At 42.5% G+C, this 22,412-nt stretch overlaps 1 protein-coding gene across 3 annotated transcripts in view; it reads left to right on the top strand.

The window, feature by feature from the left end:
* Positions 1 to 22,412, top strand: part of LOC120546185 (kelch-like protein 29) — a 222,850-nt gene that overhangs the window by 168,732 nt on the left and 31,706 nt on the right. For all 3 annotated transcript variants that reach the window (XM_039780958.1, XM_039780954.1, XM_039780957.1), the window contains one exon: positions 1,903 to 2,083. In XM_039780958.1, coding sequence (XP_039636892.1) covers positions 1,903 to 2,083 — 181 coding nt within the window. The remainder of the gene's footprint in view (positions 1 to 1,902; positions 2,084 to 22,412) is intronic.

The raw sequence follows: 22,412 nt of genomic DNA, 5'->3' as shown, positions 1-22,412 counted from the left end.
TTTCCGGGGAAACACATAGGTTGACCTTTTATGGTTTTTTGTGAAATGTTTCAACAGCTATTAGATGGATTGCAATGGAATTCAGTACAGACATTCATAACTTCCAATTTGTCCATTACTTTTGTTTATGACTAAATACCTGCAAAATGAATGACCTCAACCTCAGCTATATGTGTGTGTTGCTAATTAGCAAATGTTGGCATTAGTGAACGTTGCTAGACATAAAAATGTTAACATTGTCATTGTGAGCATGTCAACGTGCTAACATTAGAGCCTCACAGAGCTGCGAGCATGGCTGTAGTGTGGTTATAATAAAACTCCACACCGTTCCCCAAAGTTTTCAGACTTGAATGAAGAGGTGATGAACAGACATTCCCTCTCTTGATTTTATCATGGAAACAAATTGATTTTTAAGGTAAAAAAGACCAGAAAATGTCTGGTCCCTGACCTCGTTTGATAAAGTCCCATTCATCATACTGAATCTTGACAAAGTTCTCCACACTTTCATTCATAAACACTTAGTGAGGACATTTTCACTTTATGACAGATATAATTCGACAAAGTGAAGCTAACCGGGCCATGGCCAGCTTCTTGTGACCTTTGCAGAAACAGTGTAAGAGTTCTAAAGCGGGGGCTGCCCTCACCGCATTCTCATCTGTTGCTTTGAAAACTCAGCCCTGCCCATCACTGCAGACAACCTTGAAGTATTTCTTTTCAGAAAAGTCCTTATTATATAGAATGTCTTTCCTATTTACCTTCTATGGAGCATTTTCTTGAACTTTTTTTTTTTTTTTTACTGTGTGTGGCTTTACAGTCGCTGCAGTGTTCTGCAGTTTATTTTGTTCCATAGCGGCACGCTGTACACTCTGTAACTCCCTCAATGAAACATCTTTGAGTTGCTCCTCCAGAGCTACACTGAATTTCTCCCTCTACGGTCCATTTGTGTGAGAATCCTGCACGGCACTCAGACCCTGACATTGCACCGTGGAAATTCAGCGGGATTTGTCCTGCGTGTACCTTTCCTCTCCCTCTTTTCATATAAATGTAAATTTGTGTTTGGGCATTGGAACAGGTATGCATGTGCCCGCTGGGAATTCAGACAGCCAGTGGGGAAATCAGAGGTGTTCTAGCCAGCCAATCAACAGGCTGCGGTCTGTAACCTTCCTCTCACTCTGAGCAGGGTCACTGAGTCACCGCTGGTGTTACATGTCAGACTACACACAGCTAACTGGGCTGTTTCGAAGAGCTCTGAAACACGTACAGTCTTGACGGTTGGCTGGTTGACTAGTCAACACAGCAGCAAAACAACTTTCAGTCAGTTGGTGTGTCACTTTTTCTTTTTTTTAAATCTGTGGAAAAACACACACTAGCAGTGGAGATTTCAATATAGAAAATAGTTTGAATAAATAAGGAATGTTTCAATATTTCAATCATTATCATATGACTTCATGCCAACAGTTTGCATGTATACATAACCTCCCTGCTATATACCAGGTAGAAGTCATACAGACCTTTTCAACCAGACCTATTGGCTCCAGGTACTAATGGTACTAAAACTGAACTAGGAGCTAAAAGTTCCTTTTGCACTCCTGTTTGCGTTTCCACTGCAATTGAAGAACACCTGATGATTAAAATAAAAAACAATGGTGAGAATTTGACACAAGGACTTACTTACTGTACGTCTAAGTGGATGTAATGAATGAACAAAGAGGTGGAAAAGGAGCCTGAGTGCATGACTCCCAAGCAGATCCTACAGGAACAGAATTTAGTCGAAACCCAGGAAAAGTTCCTGAGTTCCTACAAAGGTTCTTGGTTCCCTTGGAAAGTTGAAAGTGAAAGTGAAAACCCCCCTAAAATCACCCTACGTACCCTCTTTAATAACTCTTTTTCTATACATTCCAGGGGGCACAGAGTCTGGTGTGATGCTGGCTGATGTATGGTGCTACATGTCCCTGCTGGACAACTGGAATCTGGTGTCCCGGATGACCGTGGCCCGCTGCAGACACAACAGCCTGGTATACGACGGCAAACTCTACGCCATCGGAGGACTGGGCGTATCAGGGAACCTGGACCACGTGGAGAGGTAAGGGTCACATAAAATCAACAGCAGCCCGTCTCCGAACATCAGGCCCCTCCAGCGGCTCCCATCCGCTCGCCGCACAGTCGCATACAGCTCCGACCCCAGAGAGGGAGCTTGTTTGTGTGTGTGGACGATTCTGCAAAAGTAGGTGGATGCTGAGCTATCCAATTTGAGCAAATAAATATTCACTCTGCGCAGCATAACGTGGCAGATGGTGTGGCATGCAGTAGTGCGGTGCAGCATATTGCAAAAGTGGTTGGACAGGTTTGTTAGCATTTTCTGTGAGAGCAAAAGGTGCAGAGGAATGAATCTAAGCCAGAGCATATTAAATGGTCACAGCTGTGAGTGTTGTTGTGGAGCGACGGAGCGCCTCTTACTTGTCGTAGAGTGGTGCATGAGTGAGAGGATTTGCTTTCAGAGAGCAGAGTGGTGTACTGTGTCTGATTCCATCCACTTCAACATCGACACATCAGCGACACTTCATTTGAAGGTCGCCCATAGTGGCCTATTCAGCTACGTCTCTTTCGTCTCGTTTCTTTTTGTATTTGGTGAAACTCTTCAGTACTAAACTAGCCAGGGAACCCAACCAATCCAGTCAAATATGAATCAAGATTCTGATACTGGATTGACTATTTCATGCCTAAAATGTTTTCAGAAACCCATTTTAGTGTCAGGTTTAGCTGTAATTTTAGGAAAGTTTGTGACCCGGCCACCATTTTTTTTCCTGCTTCAAAACGGACCAAGCACCGCCCCAACTTGTGTTGTTACGTTGCTCTGATTGGTTGTAGGTCTATCTAATTGCAAACAAAGGCATTTTCATCTATCGCTGTTGAAAATTACCTGAGTACCTGAGCAAATTATTTTGGCAATGCCAGGCTACTATAAAACTAGACATAGACAGTGTCCTCAAGGAGTATAATGGATTCCTCGTGGCAAAGAACATGAATAGGGATTGTCCAGATTTAATCATTTGATTCATATATCTTGAGTTTTGCACTGCTCCCCATTTCTTATTTTTCCCTGTAACCTGGCCTGATGAGTGTGTTTCAGCAGAGAAAGGGGGCTACCTCCCCTGCACGGCAGAGCGAGAAAAACCAAAGCAATCAAAAGAACATTACGGAGTATATTAGAGCAGGCCGCTGCCGCTCATTACCTAGCAGCTCAATTGATCTCCAAAGCTGTTCGCAATGCACAACAGTCCTCCAAATGAAACAGCCTAATTTGATATTTCCCCATAATGCTGCCATACAGTGTCGTTATGACAGGGGGTAGATGGAACATTTGCCCCGTAATGGAAACGCATTTGATTCCTCTGTCTCTGAGCTGCTTAATTTGAGCGCCGCCGCTGCATCTAGGGCATTCACGGCTCCAAAGAAATGAGCATTTCACCGTGTTATGTGTTTGTATGTGTTTCTCCGCCTGTGCCCTTGTGTGCGTTTTTGTGCAATCATGAAGCTTCTCCGAGGCCCTCAGCAACTGGACTCAATTATCAGCACTGTAAAACTTTAACCTACTTTGCCTCTCTCCAAGAACTGCCAGAGGCCTCCTCTGCTTGGTATTACTGCCCCAGTGCTGCACTCTCGAAGCTTGCACCAGCTCGGGAGAAATAACCCCCACACACACCGAACAAAATAGTCAAACTCTTAAGAAAACACATGGTGCTCCATCTGAAGCAACAATAACACAAGGTCAGGGTCGTGTTCACCAGCCTTATGCAAAAGCTAAAAGGTCTCCCAAGCTGTTTGGGCAAATTGTCAGAGCAGTCAACGGGCTTGTTTCTAAGCAACCCATGCTTTTAGTTTGTCTTTTTCAGAAACCGCTACGTCCAAATTGAGTCAAATGGTCTAAAGACTCACTATTTGGGGAATGGAATGCATAAATACATAAAGATTTGTGCTTTTAGAGAGGGCAAAGACATAAAGGGGAGCGTTTGTGTGCCTGCTGATGTATTATATTGAAATTCCAAGAGTTTTTGTGTTTAATTTTTGTATGATAATGATTACGAATGCATTATTCATAATGGTTCAGATTTCCATGTAAAATGTGTTATTTGGATAGTCTACCTTTTTCCTGACAAAATGTGTTGACCTTACTGTGAATGCCTCTACCATCGACTTTGTTGATGAAATGTAGATTAAGCAGCTGGCAAATGCTGGCAGTGTGAGCTTGCATGCAGCGTTACCTTTATGGAGAACAGAACATCTAACTATCTATGTTTAATGTGAAGAGGGGGACAGCTAATACTGCGGAGTAACAAAGGCACTTTAAACGTTGAAATCATTTTGCATCATGTAGATAAAACCTGTTGTGTATCTGCAATATTCTCTGCATAAAAACACTTTAAAATACCCCAGCATTGGTAATGTTAAATCTTCAATGAGAAACATGCGATATGCTTGTAGACAGCTTTCACATTCATATATTAGTCCGCATGCTTCTGGAAGTATAGTACATCTTTTCTTTGTTGAGTCTGTGAAGCAAAACTAATGTAGTGGGTTATGCATCATTTTCATTGAAAGTTTTGTCGAGAATTTACCATTATGAACATAATTCTCTACTTCAAACATATTTTGGAAAACACGGTATTCATTAGGACTAAATGGCAATGTGGTCAGCTGTTCCACAAGCATAAATACCCATGCTCAAGCCATAATGCACATTTAAACCCTTGAGCAATAGCGCTTTTAGAAACCCTCCTTTTTTTTAAAGTAAGCGCTAAAAGAGCTGTTCAATAATCCCACATCACTTCTGTGATTCAAGTGGTATTTATCTCTGTAGAAATGTAAACAATGAAGAAATGAGATGACAACAAAGACAGCATAATTGCTCGTCTCTGTCATGGACTCCAAAAATTACATCGATGAGTCTCACTGACAGCTGAATATTGCCACTTACCAACAACAATGTCACATAAATCCTCTAGCCAACCTGAAGAAAGACCTCACATGCATGCTCAATTGAGCTAAGGATTAGGGTTAGACAACTTTAAAAAACAACATTGGTACATTAAAGTGTGTAGCCTAACATTTGAAAAAAAATAAAAACCAACCTAGAATGCACTCTTACTGCTTCCAATACACTCAGGGGGTTTGCTGTTGCCACCTTACTTAGTCTGCTATAATTAGAAGCTCATGGCTAATGTTAGATACGTAATGTTAGCAAACTTAAGATAGATTGTGTTGCGTAACTGAATTAATTCGCTAACTTTTTCAGGCTTTTATTGCTTGTGCTACTGTTACGCTAGGTTTACCATTGTTACCTCTAGCGAGAAGGTTATGTTTTCGGTACAGTTTGTTTGTCTGTCAACCGGATTACGAAAAAACTACCGGCCTGATTCTTATGAAACTTGGTGGAAGGCTGTAGCATGAGCCGAGGAAGAAGCGATTGAATATTGAAACTGATCCAATACATGGGGCAGATACACATATTATTTTTCACTTTTGTTAACATTGCAAGATAGAGGGGGGCGGCCGCTAGCTCACCCAGTAAGAGCGTTCGCCCCATGTCGGCTGAGTCTCGCAGCGGCGCGGGTTCGAATCTGACCTGCTGCCCTTTGCTGCGTGTCGTCCCCCATCTCTCTCCCCCTTTCATGTCTATCCATACTTAATAAAGGGAAAAGCCCCCCAAAAAAATCTTAAAAAAAAAAAAACATTGCGAGATAGGGGCGGTTGTGCTGCCTTCATGTGGTGTGGGAATAATCGGAAAGATGATTTTGCGACTGGTAAAAATTCACACTGCATTAACATTGTGAGACTGAGGTCTGCGCTCTGAGTGCCCTTCTAGTTCTGTAATTGCCACTCGATACCACTGTTTAGCAAAAGTTACATGGACTTGTTCTAACTTTATACACTCATCGGGTTTTGAGTGGGTTATCAGAAATTGGTGAGGCTCGAGAAAACATGGTGAAATAATTTACGATTTAATCCACTGACTTTCTGTCAAAACCAATGGACTGAGTTCTGAATAGTAATATATTCCAAGATAAAATATTTAAACAGTGTGAAGGAGACAGCAAATTGGCAAGTTTTGCACCTGAATATGCATGTTTGTGTTGCGGAGGAAGAATAAACTATTTCAAAGCTTAAGCTTTTTTTTTAATCAGGCAGCTGGTCCGTCAAATCAACTCAGACGACAGGTGTTATAAATCATAAACAATCTCAACGGCTTGGAGAAGAGCTTGACAAATTAACAGCAGCAGTGTATTTCATAAGACTCATCAACAGGAGTTTATTTAAATCCTCAAATAAGTTTTTTTCTGTAACTAGACAACACAAAAGTACAATTATTTCAATTGTAAATTCAACCCAGCCTGGGGACTATTTTCTCTGTAACGTCTAAATGAATGTATGTTCTTGAGTTTTGACCTTTCATAAAGATCTACACAAGCCAAAACTTTTTTTCTTCTTCATATGAACAGCAGTGTAACTAAAAGGCTAGTTTTATAACCTTGGCATTGCTCCTGCTCCTACGAAAGAGGGCCTGAAATTGGCATACGTTGAAACCTTAACATTTCATATTTGAACTAAAGTTCTTAAAGGTTACATATGAATCATTACATGAAACCCATAGCTGAAAAAACAATTTGAATCACTTCCAGGTCACTACCGAAGCCATTTGTTCATATCTGCTTTGATAAATGAGCCTCATTAACTGCTGATCCTTTATTTTGTAGCTAACTACCAGATTTGGCAGGTGTGGCTCTGCTGTGAGACACAGTTGGCTCTATTACGGCCAAAACTCTAAAGATAGGAGGGACTCCGACAGGGAGGCAGCCAGTCCACAGCAGGACTAAACCCTGGCCAGTGGAGATAAGGAAACTGTTACTCAAGCCTTTTTTTGTGTAGCCTCCGCACAAGGAGGAATAACTGCACAGGTCTTAAGTGCAGTTGTAATATCGAGAGCTAATAACATTCAGATATCATTAGTCATTGTATGTGAATGGCTGCCTTGTTTGATATGCAGATGGCTGGTGGGGATTGCATCTGAAGGCTGGGGAATGGCATGAAATGGTGCCACAGCCAGAGTTGATTTCTCCCCTCATAGAGTGATTGATGCGGAGATTGTTTACACACGCAGCCAATCTTCGTGTATGCGCCTGCATTTCTTCACTCACCTGTGTGTTCCTGGACTCAGTATACAGTATGTACTCAGTGGTCTCATTGGTCGATTTTAAATGGATGTTGATTGACTTGGAGGCAGCCACATCTGGCTGTCGATGTTTTGCTTGATATGTGTAGGATTGTCGTTGACTTTGAGGGATTTGCTCTTTCAGTTGTTTCATGTTTTTGTGTATTTTGTGTGTGTATGTATGTATGTATGTGTGGTTGTACTGCTGCCTGTCTTGGCCAGGACACATTCTTCCTGGTTAAAAAAGGTAAATAAAATAAAATATATACATATGTATGCCCCACACTTTATTCGTGTGTCCGTCTGTATCTGCCTGCATACATCAGCCGACCTCAGCCAAGGTCTCTCACCTTCCAGCCCTGGCTCTCGGCACCCTCGACTCCTCATTTGCAGTCCTTCCTGCCTTCCCTCGCTCCCCATTTCTCCATCCATCTCCCTGAGGGTTTCACGCTCCTAACCGTGAAATTCACCCACATTCACAATGATGTCTTCAATCAGAGCCATCTCAAAGCTAGTAGGATGCAGCCTTTCTTTGGGAACAGCAGGAGGTCCCAATCAGCACTCAAAGGACTGAGCGGGTTTATTCCTGTCCTCGCTCTCTACACTAATCACTGACAGATTTTTAGGGATGGGAGCAGTCGAGTTCAGAAGGCTTTTAACTTGCAATCAGGTACCCTGGGCCTGCATGCTCCTCAGCATGTTGATCCTTTAGCAAACCAATATGATTGCAGATATTGAATAATTCATGGGTGTCTAATGATGTGTCAATCACAGATGGTTTTCTTTTATTTATTGCGCACTATGCACAGGTTTGTGCATCCTCCAAGCTCTATTGCAACTTAATATTGCATGAAGACTGTTAGCAACACGACACTGAGTACAGCAACGAGCTATTCTCATCAGGGATGTTTGGCTAACAAGTCTGAAAGAGAGAAGAGCAATTTGCGAAGATGATGTTCTCTGGCTTTTTTTACGCCTTTTCAAAAATAAATTGCAGTGCATTTTATATGTGCCCGTAAAATCTGTGGAGAAAGCTCCATTGTTCATGTGTTGTTTTTCAGGTTCATTAACTGGCACATTTGTTGTTGTGTAAGCGTCCTAGCACTTTACCACTGTGTATAGTTATTCAGTTGTCTGTGTACACCGCTGCTTGGTTCTGATTGTGAAAATTATGTTTTTTCCAACTCTGAAGGTTGCTGAGCTCCACTTGAGTAGTCAGCCTTGCTCTGACTTAACCGATGCCTTTATCCTACTCTTAACATAACCCTCCTCCATCTATTTCTCGAGTTTAACTTTTTTCTTTAAGTGGCGTTATACTTTGACCAGTATTATGGGCTGTTACTTCAAGAATCTTGGCTTTAGTCTGATGAAAAAGGAGGCGAATCGTAATGCCTTCAAAACCTTGAAGCATTGAAAGGCTCCCGGGAAATTTCCGCTACTCAACCATGACCGAGAACATAGGCTACAGCGAGATGGAGATTCCAGCGGGGGGTTTCATCACACCTTGCGCTGCACACAGTTGAAGTCTTCTGTGGGCGGCTCCGTGAACTGACAAGTCCTTAAGTACTTGATGTCCACGGGCGGTGTGCACGCTGGGTTGCCAGTCACCCAGAGAAAGGTCCCGTTCTGTGAGACTCCCGGGGTGGGAGACAACCCCACGTCGCACTCATAGAAGGAAGAGGCTACATGTGCTCTTTGAGTTGTGGCGAGGCAGGGTTTGCCTCCTGGCTGCCCGTGTGAGCGCGCTCTGACGGGGATCTGCTCCTTTGTCTGGAGGCAAAAAAAAGGAGCTGTCATGCAGCCAGAAAGAGGAGAGCACGGTCCAGTCCGTTCAGACTCTCGCTCAGCTCACACAAAATGCCATCCATGTCTAGATCTTACTGCCTGAGCGCAGATGCATTTCAAACACACACACACACCCTACATGCATACAGGCAGCTCTCTCACACGTACAACACAATTACTTGGAGATGGAGGTCCTCCTTTGTCCAGTTCAGCTCCCTGCCCAACAGCACTCTCTTTTGGAGGCGGCAGGGAAATAATCAGCATGGCGATGATGCTAATAACAACAGAGCGCCCCGCCGCTCTGAAGCCCCAGGTGGTCGGGACCCTGCAGCAAACGAGTCAAGAAAGGGGCGGGGAGGAGAGTGAAGTAGCGAGCCGAGAAGAGTTTAGCAGCGCCGAGCCGATGGGAAAAGATGAGAGGAGAGCGTAGACGCAGCAGCCCCCAGGTGGGCCTGTGAGCTCCGCACAATCAGTCACACTGGAACCAATGGGCTCATGCGAAGACACCCTCACTCTTCTTTCCCAGCCCCTCCAGCCTCGTTACAGCAATAATGAACTGATGTGCTGTTGTGCATGTCTTTATATATGTCAACTATGTGTGTACTGTGTAGATCAGTTTCCACGTACTAGGTCAGACAGTGCCTGGGGCTAGTTTCGGAGGGGGGTAAGGGGTTTGTGTTGGGGGGGGGGCTTGGCAGCCGGCCCCGCAAGCACTGCAGCATGGCACTGTGGTCGGGGACAACGGGCTCCCAGAGCCCCCCTGCAGAGGCGCTTCTCCCCTGCTGAGCTAATCCCCTGCTCCTCAGGATTAACCAACTTCACAGCGCTGGTCCCTACTGCGCTGTCAAGGCACCAGTTCACCCTCCAACCCTACCCCAGTCACCACCATCCCTCCCCCGCACTCGCACTCCCACTCACCCTCATTACCCCTCGATGGTACCCCTCTCCCTTCTGAAATGTCAGAGTTGATTTTCACTTCTCACGTCTCTGTCTCCGTGTCTCTCTCTGACCTGCTCGCTCTTTTCCTTTGCGCGTTAAATCATTGACTACAAATTCTGTTTGGTTTACATAACGGCTATGCGTTATAGTTTTGGAAATTTGAATATATCTTCGCAACCAGGCATCCATTGGTTTCCCTTTATTCCACCACATCCGTTCCATCGTAGCAAGCATTACGGCTGCATTCATTTTTGTCAAAGTGACATTATGAGATAATGCAGTGTAGACATTTTTAACGAATCTGCTCTTTGACACTTAATTGCTGTAGTACAAATGCTGACATTATCATTTAATTCATAATTTTGTTGAGTGACCGAATATTAATCGCCAATAATTTTGATAATCAATTAATAGTTAAAGTCCTTTGTCAAGTCCTATGAATTTTCTTCCAGCTTCTGAAATCTGAGCATTAGTTGCTTTTCTCAGTGTTTTTTGCAGGTACTTCACCATACACTCTGGGGAATATTGATGGCCATTTTTGGACCTTTTTTCTGACTGGTTTTTATAAACAACTAATCAATTAATTGAAAAAAGTATCCACAGATAAATGGATAATGAACATAATTGGTAGCTGCGGCTGTAAATATGATACCACAACGATGATAGAGAATAATGCAGATTTGATGTTCACTATAGTTGAAACTTCAGCTCGTTTCAAGATTCTGTGATCATAAAACTTACTGATCTTTAACGCTACTGTTCTACCACTGTGCAACATGTGTTTCAAAGTGGTCTGCAAAAATATAAACAATCATGCTACACATGAGTAGTTCATTTAAAAGTTATTCTACCAATGTACGTCTGTGTTTTTAAGACTTTAAAGGGGTGATAGAATGATTATATAGGGTATTTCACACTGTTCCTTATGGTCTCCTAATGGGGTATGTAACATTGGTTGGGCTGGGGAGGGGGAGTTGCAGGCCCTGGAGCTCTGTCAGAGCAGCGGCGTTTCGTAGTTCATTAGCCCAAAACGGTGACTTTGCGCGGGTATGGAGTGCCGTGGGCTGCCAGTCGTGCTGGAGCTCAATCGAGCTCACAGCAGGCCGGGGTCTGTGAAGGAAGGCAGGCCGGGCGGCGAGGCAGCAACACAGGCAGCACCGGCCTCTGAAGTCCGACACAGTCGGACAAAATTTGCAATTAGACATACATTTTCGTAAAACGGCCCATATTTGACCTCTACGTAGTTGATTTCTCGCATAAAAAAGTCTCAGAAGTGAATTTAATGGTAAAATAGCATATGAACAATGTATACATTTTCTGAGATCTGCACGACCTAGATTCAGAAGACTAACTGATCTCAGGTCAGTTGTGTAGCCTATGTAAATGTTGGGGCGTGACCGTTCTCTTAATACACCAAAGCCGGTCTACGGAAAGCCATTCCACTCCCTATTCAGCCCCATTGTACCGGATTTTGGTTGCAGTTCCACCAGAGTTCCACTGGAGGTGATCGCGCTCCAGTGCAAAATGAATGGGACTCTATGGAGCTAGATGGCTAAATTTGTCTCTTTCGCCTGATTGTCGTTGAGAAACCTCAGATTTGATTGTAGTTTTTGCAAGTTCAACATGGGTTATAGGTCGAAAGTTGAATGAACGAGTACTTATGTCCTTTTGATTTCTTACAGGGTGAGGCGTTGTAGCCCATAACACGCTAGCATTCTGCTAATGAATGCTGATTGGTCAGTGAAGATGATACAAACCCCCCCCCCCCCCCCCCCAAAAAAAACTAAAAAAAAAAAAATTATTTTTTTTTTTTTTTTAACAAAACCACCCAACCCCCCCCCCCACCCCACTAACAACGAGAGACGCCCCCCCTGTGAGTTTGATCAATCCTCTAAGAACATAATCAAAGCAGTGTCTCTGGCGTATATGTATGTATGACGTCATTGATATTTTAAAAGGCTTTTTAGAACAAAAAGTGACTTTAAAAATCTAACACACGACAGTGTGTATTTGTTTAGCCTCCCCTTTCGATGGCAACATTCAAATTACTAGACAAAAAAAATATATCCTGAGAAAAGTGGGTTTTGAGGGGTACAGCTCCATAGAGTCCCATTCATTCTGCACTGGCCTGTGAGCGCCCCCTATATGGAACTCTGGTGGAACTGCAACCAGTTCAGAAGCCGGAAGTAACGAGGGAGTGGAACTTCTTCCTATATTAGAAATTCTTTGAATACACCCACGGCTGTGACAAAGGTTCCGGATTTTGAGATGCTTACGCAAGCAACTAGCTTTGTTGAGATTCGCCCGTTTTCAGCGGCAGTTTCAAAATATGAGATTTTCATAGTAAAGGGGTGTCAATGGGATTTTGAGCTTCTATGTATGTCCTATTTACCCACCGAACTGTCGTTATTCAACTATGACAGGGTAAAATCGGTTTTGCATTCTATCACCCCTTTAAATGTTGACGCATGTCTCCCATACTACACAGGCCTTCATGAATGTGTGATTATATGTACTGTGTATACAGAGAGACGATTTTGTGTACTGCATGTGCATGCGCAGTCATTTCCCAGCTCCATGGAGAAGCTACTGTGTCTCTCTGTGATTTTGAGGCTCCAGGCCTGAGAGAGAGTGGGCCCAAATCAGGCAGATCATCACGTCTCTCTCATATTTCTCTCTCTCCATGCCTCCCTCTATCCTCCCCCCTGGTTTCCTCTTTTAACCACAATATCCAACATCTCCAGTCCCATTGCTCCCTCCATCTCTTCACAGCGCTGATTAGGTGGGCAGGAGATGATAGGTGTATTTGGGGCCTGCCAGGCCGGTGATGTGGAATCTGTCTGACATGCTCGAGAAAAGACAGTGTCTCGTCTTTATTGTAGTTCTTCTAATGGTGCGCTGAGGTCTCGGAGACAAGGAGGTAGATTATGCAAAGAGCTTGTGTGTGTGTGTGTGTGTGTGTGTGTGTTTGCATGACATTTATAGAGAAACATTGGTGAGCAGTGGCAGGTGTGCCCGAGGATGGTATTAGGGAAAGGCAGAGAGAGGCTGCAGGTAATGAGTAGCACAACCTGTATGTGCTTCCGCCTTGTTGATAAACGATGGGCTGGCACTTCGGACAATTTCCAGCCTTTACCAACAGGCAAGTCATTTTTCTCTCGCCTTCTTTCTGTGCCTTTTTCTATCCTCTTTCTCTCTCTTCCACCTTCCATCCCTCTCTGTCCAAAACACAGGTACACACACATACAAAAATAAGTTATGTATCAGCCTGCCACCCAGTTGTTCGTGCAGTCAGTCAGGTTGCAGCAGTGTGTCTCTGGCTAATTATCAGTGGTTAGGATGTGCCAGATGCCGCCGAGATGGTTGGCAGTCATTTCGCCTCCTCCCCACCCACAGGAGGAAGCAACAACTGACCTTTAGAAAGCATAGCCCTGGCAAACTATCACAATATCCAGATACTGCACCCAGGGAGGGATCGACACTGGAGGTGGGAGGGTTAGTTGTGTATATATAGAGTTGGTGTGTGTGTGTGTGTGTGTGTGTGTGTGTGTGTGTGTGTGTGTGTGTGTGTGTGTGTGTGCGCGCGCCAGTAAGTAATTTCATTTATTCTAAATTTATTAAAGGGCCCCATTCAGGGAAGCCAATAGGAACCCATCTTGCGAGAGACCCTCTGTCTTCTAATATTTTCCCATTTATTTATTGATGAAACTGCTTATTTTCCCTTTTTTTTTTATTCATTGTCATGTATTTTGATTTACACTCCACCTTCCATTATTGTTTGTTTTTCCGTTTTCTTGTTATTTCTCTCTCCTTTTTTTGAATACATATTAATAGATTATACATGTGCACATGCATACAGTACATACATACAACTTCCTGTGTTGAGTGAAACTTAGTAAACTGTTGCTTATTTTTATTTTTTTTTTAATATTAGTTTTAATGTCACTGTTTATATACAAACACCATTTTTTGCAACAGACAACCGTAACATGACCCAGTTTGTAGCTTCCTAAAACACGCACAAACAAAAAAAAACTGCAATCAGCCTCATGCTTTGGCTGCAGCCACTATCTCCCCAGCAATTTGGGTGTCAATCTTAATTTTAACCACTACCCACCAACCCACAGTGCTGCCCTACATGGCTGCTAACAACACAGAGGCTTACTTTGTTAATGAAGTGGGGTCTGAGTCTTCCATCTCCTGTCTAGTTTTGAAGAGTGCCGAGCAGTAATTGGTGTACGACCTACACCACCGGCAGCACTCATGTCCCCTGTCCTATGTGACATTCCCATCCAATTAAATCTGCGTCTGCGCGCGCGCACACACACACACACACACACACAGACACTAAATAGCACACACTCACTATTATCACGGCTCCCTTACTTCTCTTCCTAATAGTCTTTCAAGGTGCCTTTTTAAGTTTACACAAGTGTTGTTCAGCACATCTGCAAGCACAGGTTTGTGTGGGATTACGGGATAATTTGTGTGGCCAGTGGCTGGATTGCTCTCTGTCTCGCAAGGATTAGCTGAAGGTGACACAGAGGTGACAGGTCCGTGTCCATCTGTGTTCATATGCGAGTCTGCCATAGTCTGGTGTTTGTGTGTGGCAGTGGGCATTTATGCATGGTGTGTACACGTATGTCTGTGTTATTAGCCTGAAATGTGCTGCAATCCATCAGAGTTAATGAGTTGTGTGTGTGTGTGTGTTCTGCTACAGCGATGGCAGCCGAGTGTGTTGTGTGTGTGTGTGTGTGTGTGTGTGCGTGTGCCTGTGTCTTTTGGCTGACCTTGACTTGAGTCTGTCAAACGAACATACTCCGAGGCCATCCATACGGAGAGCAAGACTCCATCAGATCCCCAGATGTCATCATACACAATCTGTCAGGTGTGTGTACCATGAGGGAATAACAAGCAAAAAGGCTCTGGGAGTGGAATGAGAGCGATTAGGGAGTTAATGAGTGCATAACTAATTTTTTTAAGTGGTCACAAGCCAAACATGTCCAGAGACCAGCTCTTTAAAAGTTCAAATGTAGCCTAGTCATAATATAAGTGTCTACTACTAAGAACTAGTTTGCACCCAGTAAACCAACAACAAGCCTGACAAAACATAATGCTAGCTTGGTAATATTTGACTCTGCTTTATAATAATGATATAAACCTGGAAGAATTACATTTCACAATAAGAGAAATGAAATTACATTTTTGATTATGATAATCTGATACTTACTCTAAACTCATGCATACCACTACTACTAACTCTAAAACATAATATAATAAAAGGAGAGTACAGCACTAAACATTCATGCCGTTTCTTGAAGAAGATATATGTTAATTTTCAGGTTCATACTTGTATTTTGGGTTTCTACTAGAACATGTTTACATGCTTTAAAGTAAAAAAGCACACATTATTTTTCCGTCTGAATATACCTGTATTCACCCTCTGTCTGAAACGCTCCGTTTTAGCGCCTGTGTCTTTAAGCCCCCCCCCCACCCGAAAAGCCCAGTCTGCTCCGATTGGCTTTCGAGAAAAATATGGCGCACCTTTGCAAAGGCAGTTCTTAAGCCGTGGGTCGATATGGGTGGTGGTATATTCTAATAAGCCTGCATGTGACATAGGAAGGGGAAACAAATCTGAATGGCTTTTTGAGTCCCATGTTTTCTGATCAGCACCCAACGAAAAACATCTGACTGGGTTGTCTAATTTCACATTTTGTGGGTTGTTAGGCAGTCCAGATACCCAATTGTATGTGCACAAACACTGAAAAAAATAGTTTTTAGTGATGTCTGCTTTAAAATGAAGAGCAACTGCTGTCGTCTGCTCTACAGTTCCCCAAGTAAAGCTGCAAGCATGTCGGCAAATTGACGCGCTTCCTACGTATAGGACTGCACGTACCCAAACGTTTACAATTTTTGAGCAGCGCTGAGCCCTTCCTCTGCAAGTTAGAATTCAGTTAGATTTCACCGTCAGACATTGATTAGCAACCCGGGGAGAGAGAACACAGGTACACACAGCCGTCACATGCAGAGAAAATCAACACGGGGAACAGAGGTGCATACAAACAAGTTTAAATTAGTTGTCACAAAGCTGCTGTTTTTGTTTTCATCTCTGACAATTTGCGTACCGCTGTCGTTTGAGAAATGGAGCATAGCAAAAGGTGTTTGTGTGTTGTGTTGTGTGTTTTTGACCATCAAAAACATCAGTACACCAGTCAAATTGCATGTTAGATTAAACACTGAGATCATAAAAGGATCTCCAGTATAGTACTTCTCCATTATTGCTGTTAACCTACAATGTACCCATTTACTGTTAGCCCCTTTATACATTCATGCACTAAAGGCCATAATTATGCATGTCTCTGAGCAACCACAAATCATCACATTGCATTACATTGTCTTACTATTAAGAAAAATAAAAAGGAACCAAACCCAGATAGCTTCAGACTCTAAGAGGTGATCCCAGTGCAGCTACAGTGGGGTTTGAGTACAGCACATTAAAATACAGATATTCAATCAAATAAGGACAGCTTTGTTGTTGAATAGATACCGATTTTTTGTCCAACAGGGGCCTCAGTAGACTGCGATGGGTTCACTTCTATCCCTACACCCACCGTGGCATTGACAGCAGTTGTGTGCTACACCATGTGTGTGCATGTGTCCAAGTGCTGGCAAAATGCAACCAAACGTGTGCAAGTCTGAGAAAATGAGTGACGTAGGTGGTTTGGAGACACGTGTACAGTATGTGCCAGTGGACGTGCCCAACAGACAGCCGGGTGGAGGTGTGGGCATAGGCCTCACAGTTTCTGTGATGTGCTCTGACACACAGATGGCAGCTGACACAACACAGACTCTAACTCTCTCGTCCTCTCGTACCCACTCCCACTACTCCTCCTCCTTCTCCTCCTCTCCAAAATGGATGTTCTCTCTCCTGTTCGCTTTATGTGCCTCTATCTATTGTCTGACTTGATAGACATTCAAATTAATGCAAAAAATATTAACACTGCTCTCCTTTTCTGTTTTTTTCATCTTCCTCTTTACCCTTCCCCCACATTTCCCTTCTTTACCCCGTTCCCTGTGTCATCCTCATTCACACTGATATTGTACAGGTGTGAGTGAAGCATTTTGGATGACATACTACAGTAGCAAATGTGCAAAGAAGCAGGAAGTCACAGTTGAATGATTTCAAATGAACATCCACAGTCCATATCAGCAGCTTCCTTTGTCAAAACAGCCCACCTGCACCGTACAAATGCGCAGCTCAATTTGATTTAAAATGAAAGTTCAGCAGACAATTTCAACTGCATATGTTTTGCTTTACTGGGACTCTATAGAGTAGTTTATATGTCATGCTGTTGAATTTTCCCCCCTGCCTAGCTGCTAATGAGCGGTCTTGGCAAACAGGAAAAATGTTAATGTAAGCAAATGATGCCTTTATTTTGGTGCAAATAGTTTTGAATGCCCTCCAGGCAGGAGCTGATTCACACAGAAGCCCTGTTTTCCTCAAGCCTAATCACAACTTCTCAGTTCACTGCTTCTGACAGGAAACAGAGGGCTATAAGAGATTGATGCACTCACACATACGTGCACTCCCTCTCTTCCTGGGCCTGTTCCAGTGGAAGTTTAGGAACCATATCAAACGACTGTCGAGCATGGGGATGCATGCAAATATCTTTGTATGGTGAGGTCTTCTGGTTTAATACTCAACACCAGATGGGGGAGCTTGCAAACTTTGGGGTTAACTGTGAAATATGACGGTTGTCTTTATAATCCCTGATTGTTTAGTTACTTAATGCACAAATCCCTTTAGTGAGTAAAGGCTCATATGATTCGTCTTTGAATTCAACAGAGGAAAGCGTAAGTAAGCTAATTAAATAAAAAAACCAGAAGAACACATGTAACAAGACCAAAAGTCTACAGACATGCTAGCAGCACTGAGACATAGCTTTGAGCTAAATGCTAACATCAGCATGCTAACATGTTCACAATAATGAAAATTAGCATGTTTACTATGTTCACCGTCTTAGTCTAGCACATTAGCATACTTACATTTGTGAATAAGCCCTAAACATTACAGCTGACGCTGAGGGAATGTCAGTTTTGCAGGTACAGTGCCTTGCGAAAGTATTCAGCCCCCTTGAACTTTTCGACCTTTTGCCACATTTCAGGCTTCAAACATAAAGATATAAAACTGTAATTTTTTGTGAAGAATCAACAACAAGTGGGACACAATCATGAAGTGGAACGAAATTTATTGGATATTTCAAACTTTAACAAATAAAAAACTGAAAAATGGGGGCATTAATTTTTTTCCCCTTTTTTTAATTTTATTTTGCCCCCCTTTTTTTTTTTTGTTACTGGTGGTTGTTTGTTGTTTTTTTTTTTTTTTTTTTTTTTTTTGGTTTTTTGTTTTTTTTTTTTTTTTTTTTTTTTTAAAAAAAAGCTGCCCATGTTTGGTGGGGGTTTGTGGCGTGCTGGGGGTTTGTGAACAGCAGTTTTCAGTTCTTTCCACAGATTCTCGATTGGATTCAGGTCTGGACTTTGACTTGGCCATTCTAACACCTGGATAGGTTTATTTGTGAACCATTCCATTGTAGATTTTGCTTTGTTTTGGATTATTGTCTTGTTGGAAGACAAATCTCCGTCCCAGTCTCAGGTCTTTTGCAGACTCCATCAGGTTTTCTTCCAGAATGGTCCTGTATTTGGCTCCATCCATCTTCCCATCAATTTTAACCATCTTCCCTGTCCCTGCTGAAGAAAAGCAGGCCCAAACCATGATGCTGCCACCACCATGTTTGACAGTGGGGATGGTGTGTTCAGGGTGATGAGCTGTGTTGCTTTTACGCCAAACATAACGTTTTGCATTGTTGCCAAAAAGTTCGATTTTGGTTTCATCTGACCAGAGCACCTTCTTCCACATGTTTGGTGTGTCTCCCAGGTGGCTTTTGGCAAACTTTAAACGACACTTTTTATGGATATCTTTAAGAAATGGCTTTCTTCTTGCCACTCTTCCATAAAGGCCAGATTTGTGCAGTATACGACTGATTGTTGTCCTATGGACGGAGTCTCCCACCTCAGCTGTAGATCTCTGCAGTTCATCCAGAGTGATCATGGGCCTCTTGGCTGCATCTCTGATCAGTCTTCTCCTTGTATGAGCTGAAAGTTTAGAGGGACGGCCGGGTCTTCGTAGATTTGCAGTGGTCTGATACTCCTTCCATTTCAATATTATCGCTTGCACAGTGCTCCTTGGGATGTTTAAAGCTTGGGAAATCTTTTTGTATCCAAATCCGGCTTTAAACTTCTCCACAACAGTATCTCGGACCTGCCTGGTGTGTTCCTTGTTCTTCATGATGCTCTCTGCGCTTTAAACGGACCTCTGAGACTATCACAGAGCAGGTGCATTTATACGGAGACTTGATTACACACAGGTGGATTCTATTTATCATCATTAGTCATTTAGGTCAACATTGGATCATTCAGAGATCCTCACTGAACTTCTGGAGAGAGTTTGCTGCATTGAAAGTAAAGGGGCTGAATAATTTTGCACGCCCAATTTTTCAGTTTTTTATTTGTTAAAAAAGTTTGAAATATCCAATAAATTTCGTTCCACTTCATGATTGTGTCCCACTTGTTGTTGATTCTTCACAAAAAATTACAGTTTTATATCTTTATGTTTGAACCCTGAAATGTGGCAAAAGGACGAAAAGTTCAAGGGGGCCGAATACTTTCGCAAGGCACTGTATTTGTTTATAAATCATCAAGTATTGGACAAAGTACTATTTTGACCTGATTAGGGTGTTAGATGATGAAAGGTTAAGGGATTACCAAACCAAACGCATTACACTACATCCTGAGAGGGACACAATTGGCTGTACCAGATTTCATGGCATTTTATCCAATCTGATATTTCAGTCTGGACCAAAGTGGTGGACCGATCTACCGATAAACTGACCAACTGACATTGCCATCCCTCGAGCCACACAGCTAGCGTAGGTAAAAAACAATCAACAGATGCAGTGCAGTCAACAGATATGTGTAAAAATTTCAACTAGTTTCGCTGTGATCCAAACCAAATGTGACACTTTGATTTGGTTGCAAATGGACATGGTTTCTCATGCAAACGAGGCAAATGTACCCACATGACTAAGACAGCTTTAGCGATTCGTGTTGAAGTGTGCACGTACATCTGAGGGTTTGTGTGGGCAGCAGGAAGAGAATGCAGGAGAGACGGAGAGATAGCGTTCATGCGAGTGAGATAGATAGCTGGGGTGTTGCAAGGATTAATATGAAATTGTAACTTAAGGGCACGAGTTGCTGTTCTGATTCTGCTCCAGAATCTAGAGCATCAGCTCTCCTCTGCGCTTTTTTTCCCAACCAACTTCCATTGCATTCCAGTGCACGCACTCAGTTTTTAAAGGTTACATGGTGTTGTTGTGGACCTGTGCGGTATAAGCGTAGTGAATGCAGATTTTGTTGTGTCTTTCCTGTATCTTCCATTACGAGCTGTTTGAATATCTAGGATTTGAATTGCTGGTGTATGGATATTGTGAGCTATTGTTAGCAGTACGTGTTTGCATGGCATTCCAGTTTGGTTTTAAATGCAGCGTGATGCACTCTTCTGCCACTTAATGGATCTTTTTGTCAGTGTTGTGGTGTATATAGCCTGAGTGGTTTTGTTATCTGAGCGAGGCAGGTTTTTTTTTTTTCTTTCCTCTTTCTTACTCCCCACTCTGGTTTCTCACTCTTAGGTGTATGCTGTGTAATTTGTATCTCAGGGAAAATGGATACGTGTCAGTATCTCAGAGACTGGCAGCCCATCTATTATAGTTTATCGTATGTGTGTGATTGTGTGTGAAAGAAAGAGACAGTGAGGTATGGAGAAAAGCGTGGCTCATCATCCACACTCACCTGCAGGTAACCACATTAGTGAATTGGCTGTGATGCCTCGGGCGCCTTCTCCATGGTTAGATTGCATCATTTGTGTGTTGTGGTAAGAGACACAGCTAGTCTATGTGCTATGAAGGTCATGGCCGAAAGATAGAGGGCATGTGGTCAGCTTCAAGAGGCAGGCATTGGTCAACACTTTGTAAATTTGCCAAACCTATTGGTTTAACTCTTTTTGCATCACATATATACACTAGGGCTATCAGCATTAACGGGTTAATCGCCTTACGATTAAGGGCCGAGCATAACGCGTAAATTTTTTTTAATCACATTAATCGCATGCCGCCATTTATTCATTTATTTTCACTTCACTCGGCTTCACGTTGTGCCTAACAGGATACTATTTTGACCCTTTGCCGCACCTTTACTTATCATCAAGCCGCCATACTTCCTCGTAACACATCCTACTGCTGCCGGGGGGGGGGGGGGAAAAAAAAAACGCCACAACAAAAATATAAATTGTTTTTTTTTTCAAACTAACCCCCCCGGCCCCAAGAAAAAAAAAAAAAAAAAACAACAAAAAAAAAAAAAAAGGGTTTTTTTCTTTTTTTCCAAAACTCCCGGACGGCTCAGTAGACAAGTTGAAAGCCATAAGCACATTGTGTAAAGCCGAATTAAAATATCACCGAAGCACGTCAAGCTTGAGCTACCAGCTACGAGTTAAGCATAGTGCAGTTAACGTGACTCAGGTTGATGCTAGTGGGCTCAGATGGCTACTCGCCGACCTGTTATTGAAACCAAAGTGCAAACGGTAGTAACTAGACCGAAAAAGAACGGAAATTTCGGGTGCCTCATTTCGGTGCCTGACTTTACACTACACCTGACAGCAGGTAACGTTAGCCTACCTTTAGCTAGCAGCTGGATTAAACACGGTTAAAATGCTGACAGCTAACGTTAAACAGTGTAAAGTGTGACTGTATTTCACTGTAGAGGATTCCAACACCGGGACCTAACAGTCTGCTCTGCAGCGCAGCAGATGCCGTTGTCAGAATTAAACACAGACGGTGCGTTCACTTAAAACAGGTAGCGTTGTGGTGCATTCACAGTTATTGTAAAATACCCTTTTCCCATCTGGTGGTTGTTTTTGTCGTTCAACAGCAATTTACTGGTGAAATAAATTATTGTTATAGTTATTACATTATTATTAAATCTTTAATATTGACCATGGCCTTAACAATAAATACTGACTGTTGTTTAGTACCTTTCTTTTTTTTCTTTTTTCTTCTTTTGTTTACAGTAAATAAATAATAAACAAATACAAATCTTAAAGTCAAGTTCATAAAGTAACTTTCTTTACATCCATTTGATTACCAATCAAGATACACTGGTAAGAATTGCTTTCCATTGTTCATATGTAATTAAAAACAGTTCTGAAATGCAAAATAATAGAATTTTAATCATGTGATAAAACATGCGATTAATCGCGATTAACTATAGAATTCAGCGATTAATCGCGATAAAAAATTGTTATTGTTTGACAGCCCTAATACACACTTACTGATTCATGATTTTTATATGTATCGCTCTTTTCTATTGAATC

This window comes from Perca fluviatilis, chromosome 18 (genome assembly GCF_010015445.1).
Source record: "Perca fluviatilis chromosome 18, GENO_Pfluv_1.0, whole genome shotgun sequence".
In the NCBI taxonomy this organism is placed as follows: domain Eukaryota; kingdom Metazoa; phylum Chordata; class Actinopteri; order Perciformes; family Percidae; genus Perca; species Perca fluviatilis.
This window is presented reverse-complemented; position numbering and strand designations above follow the sequence as displayed.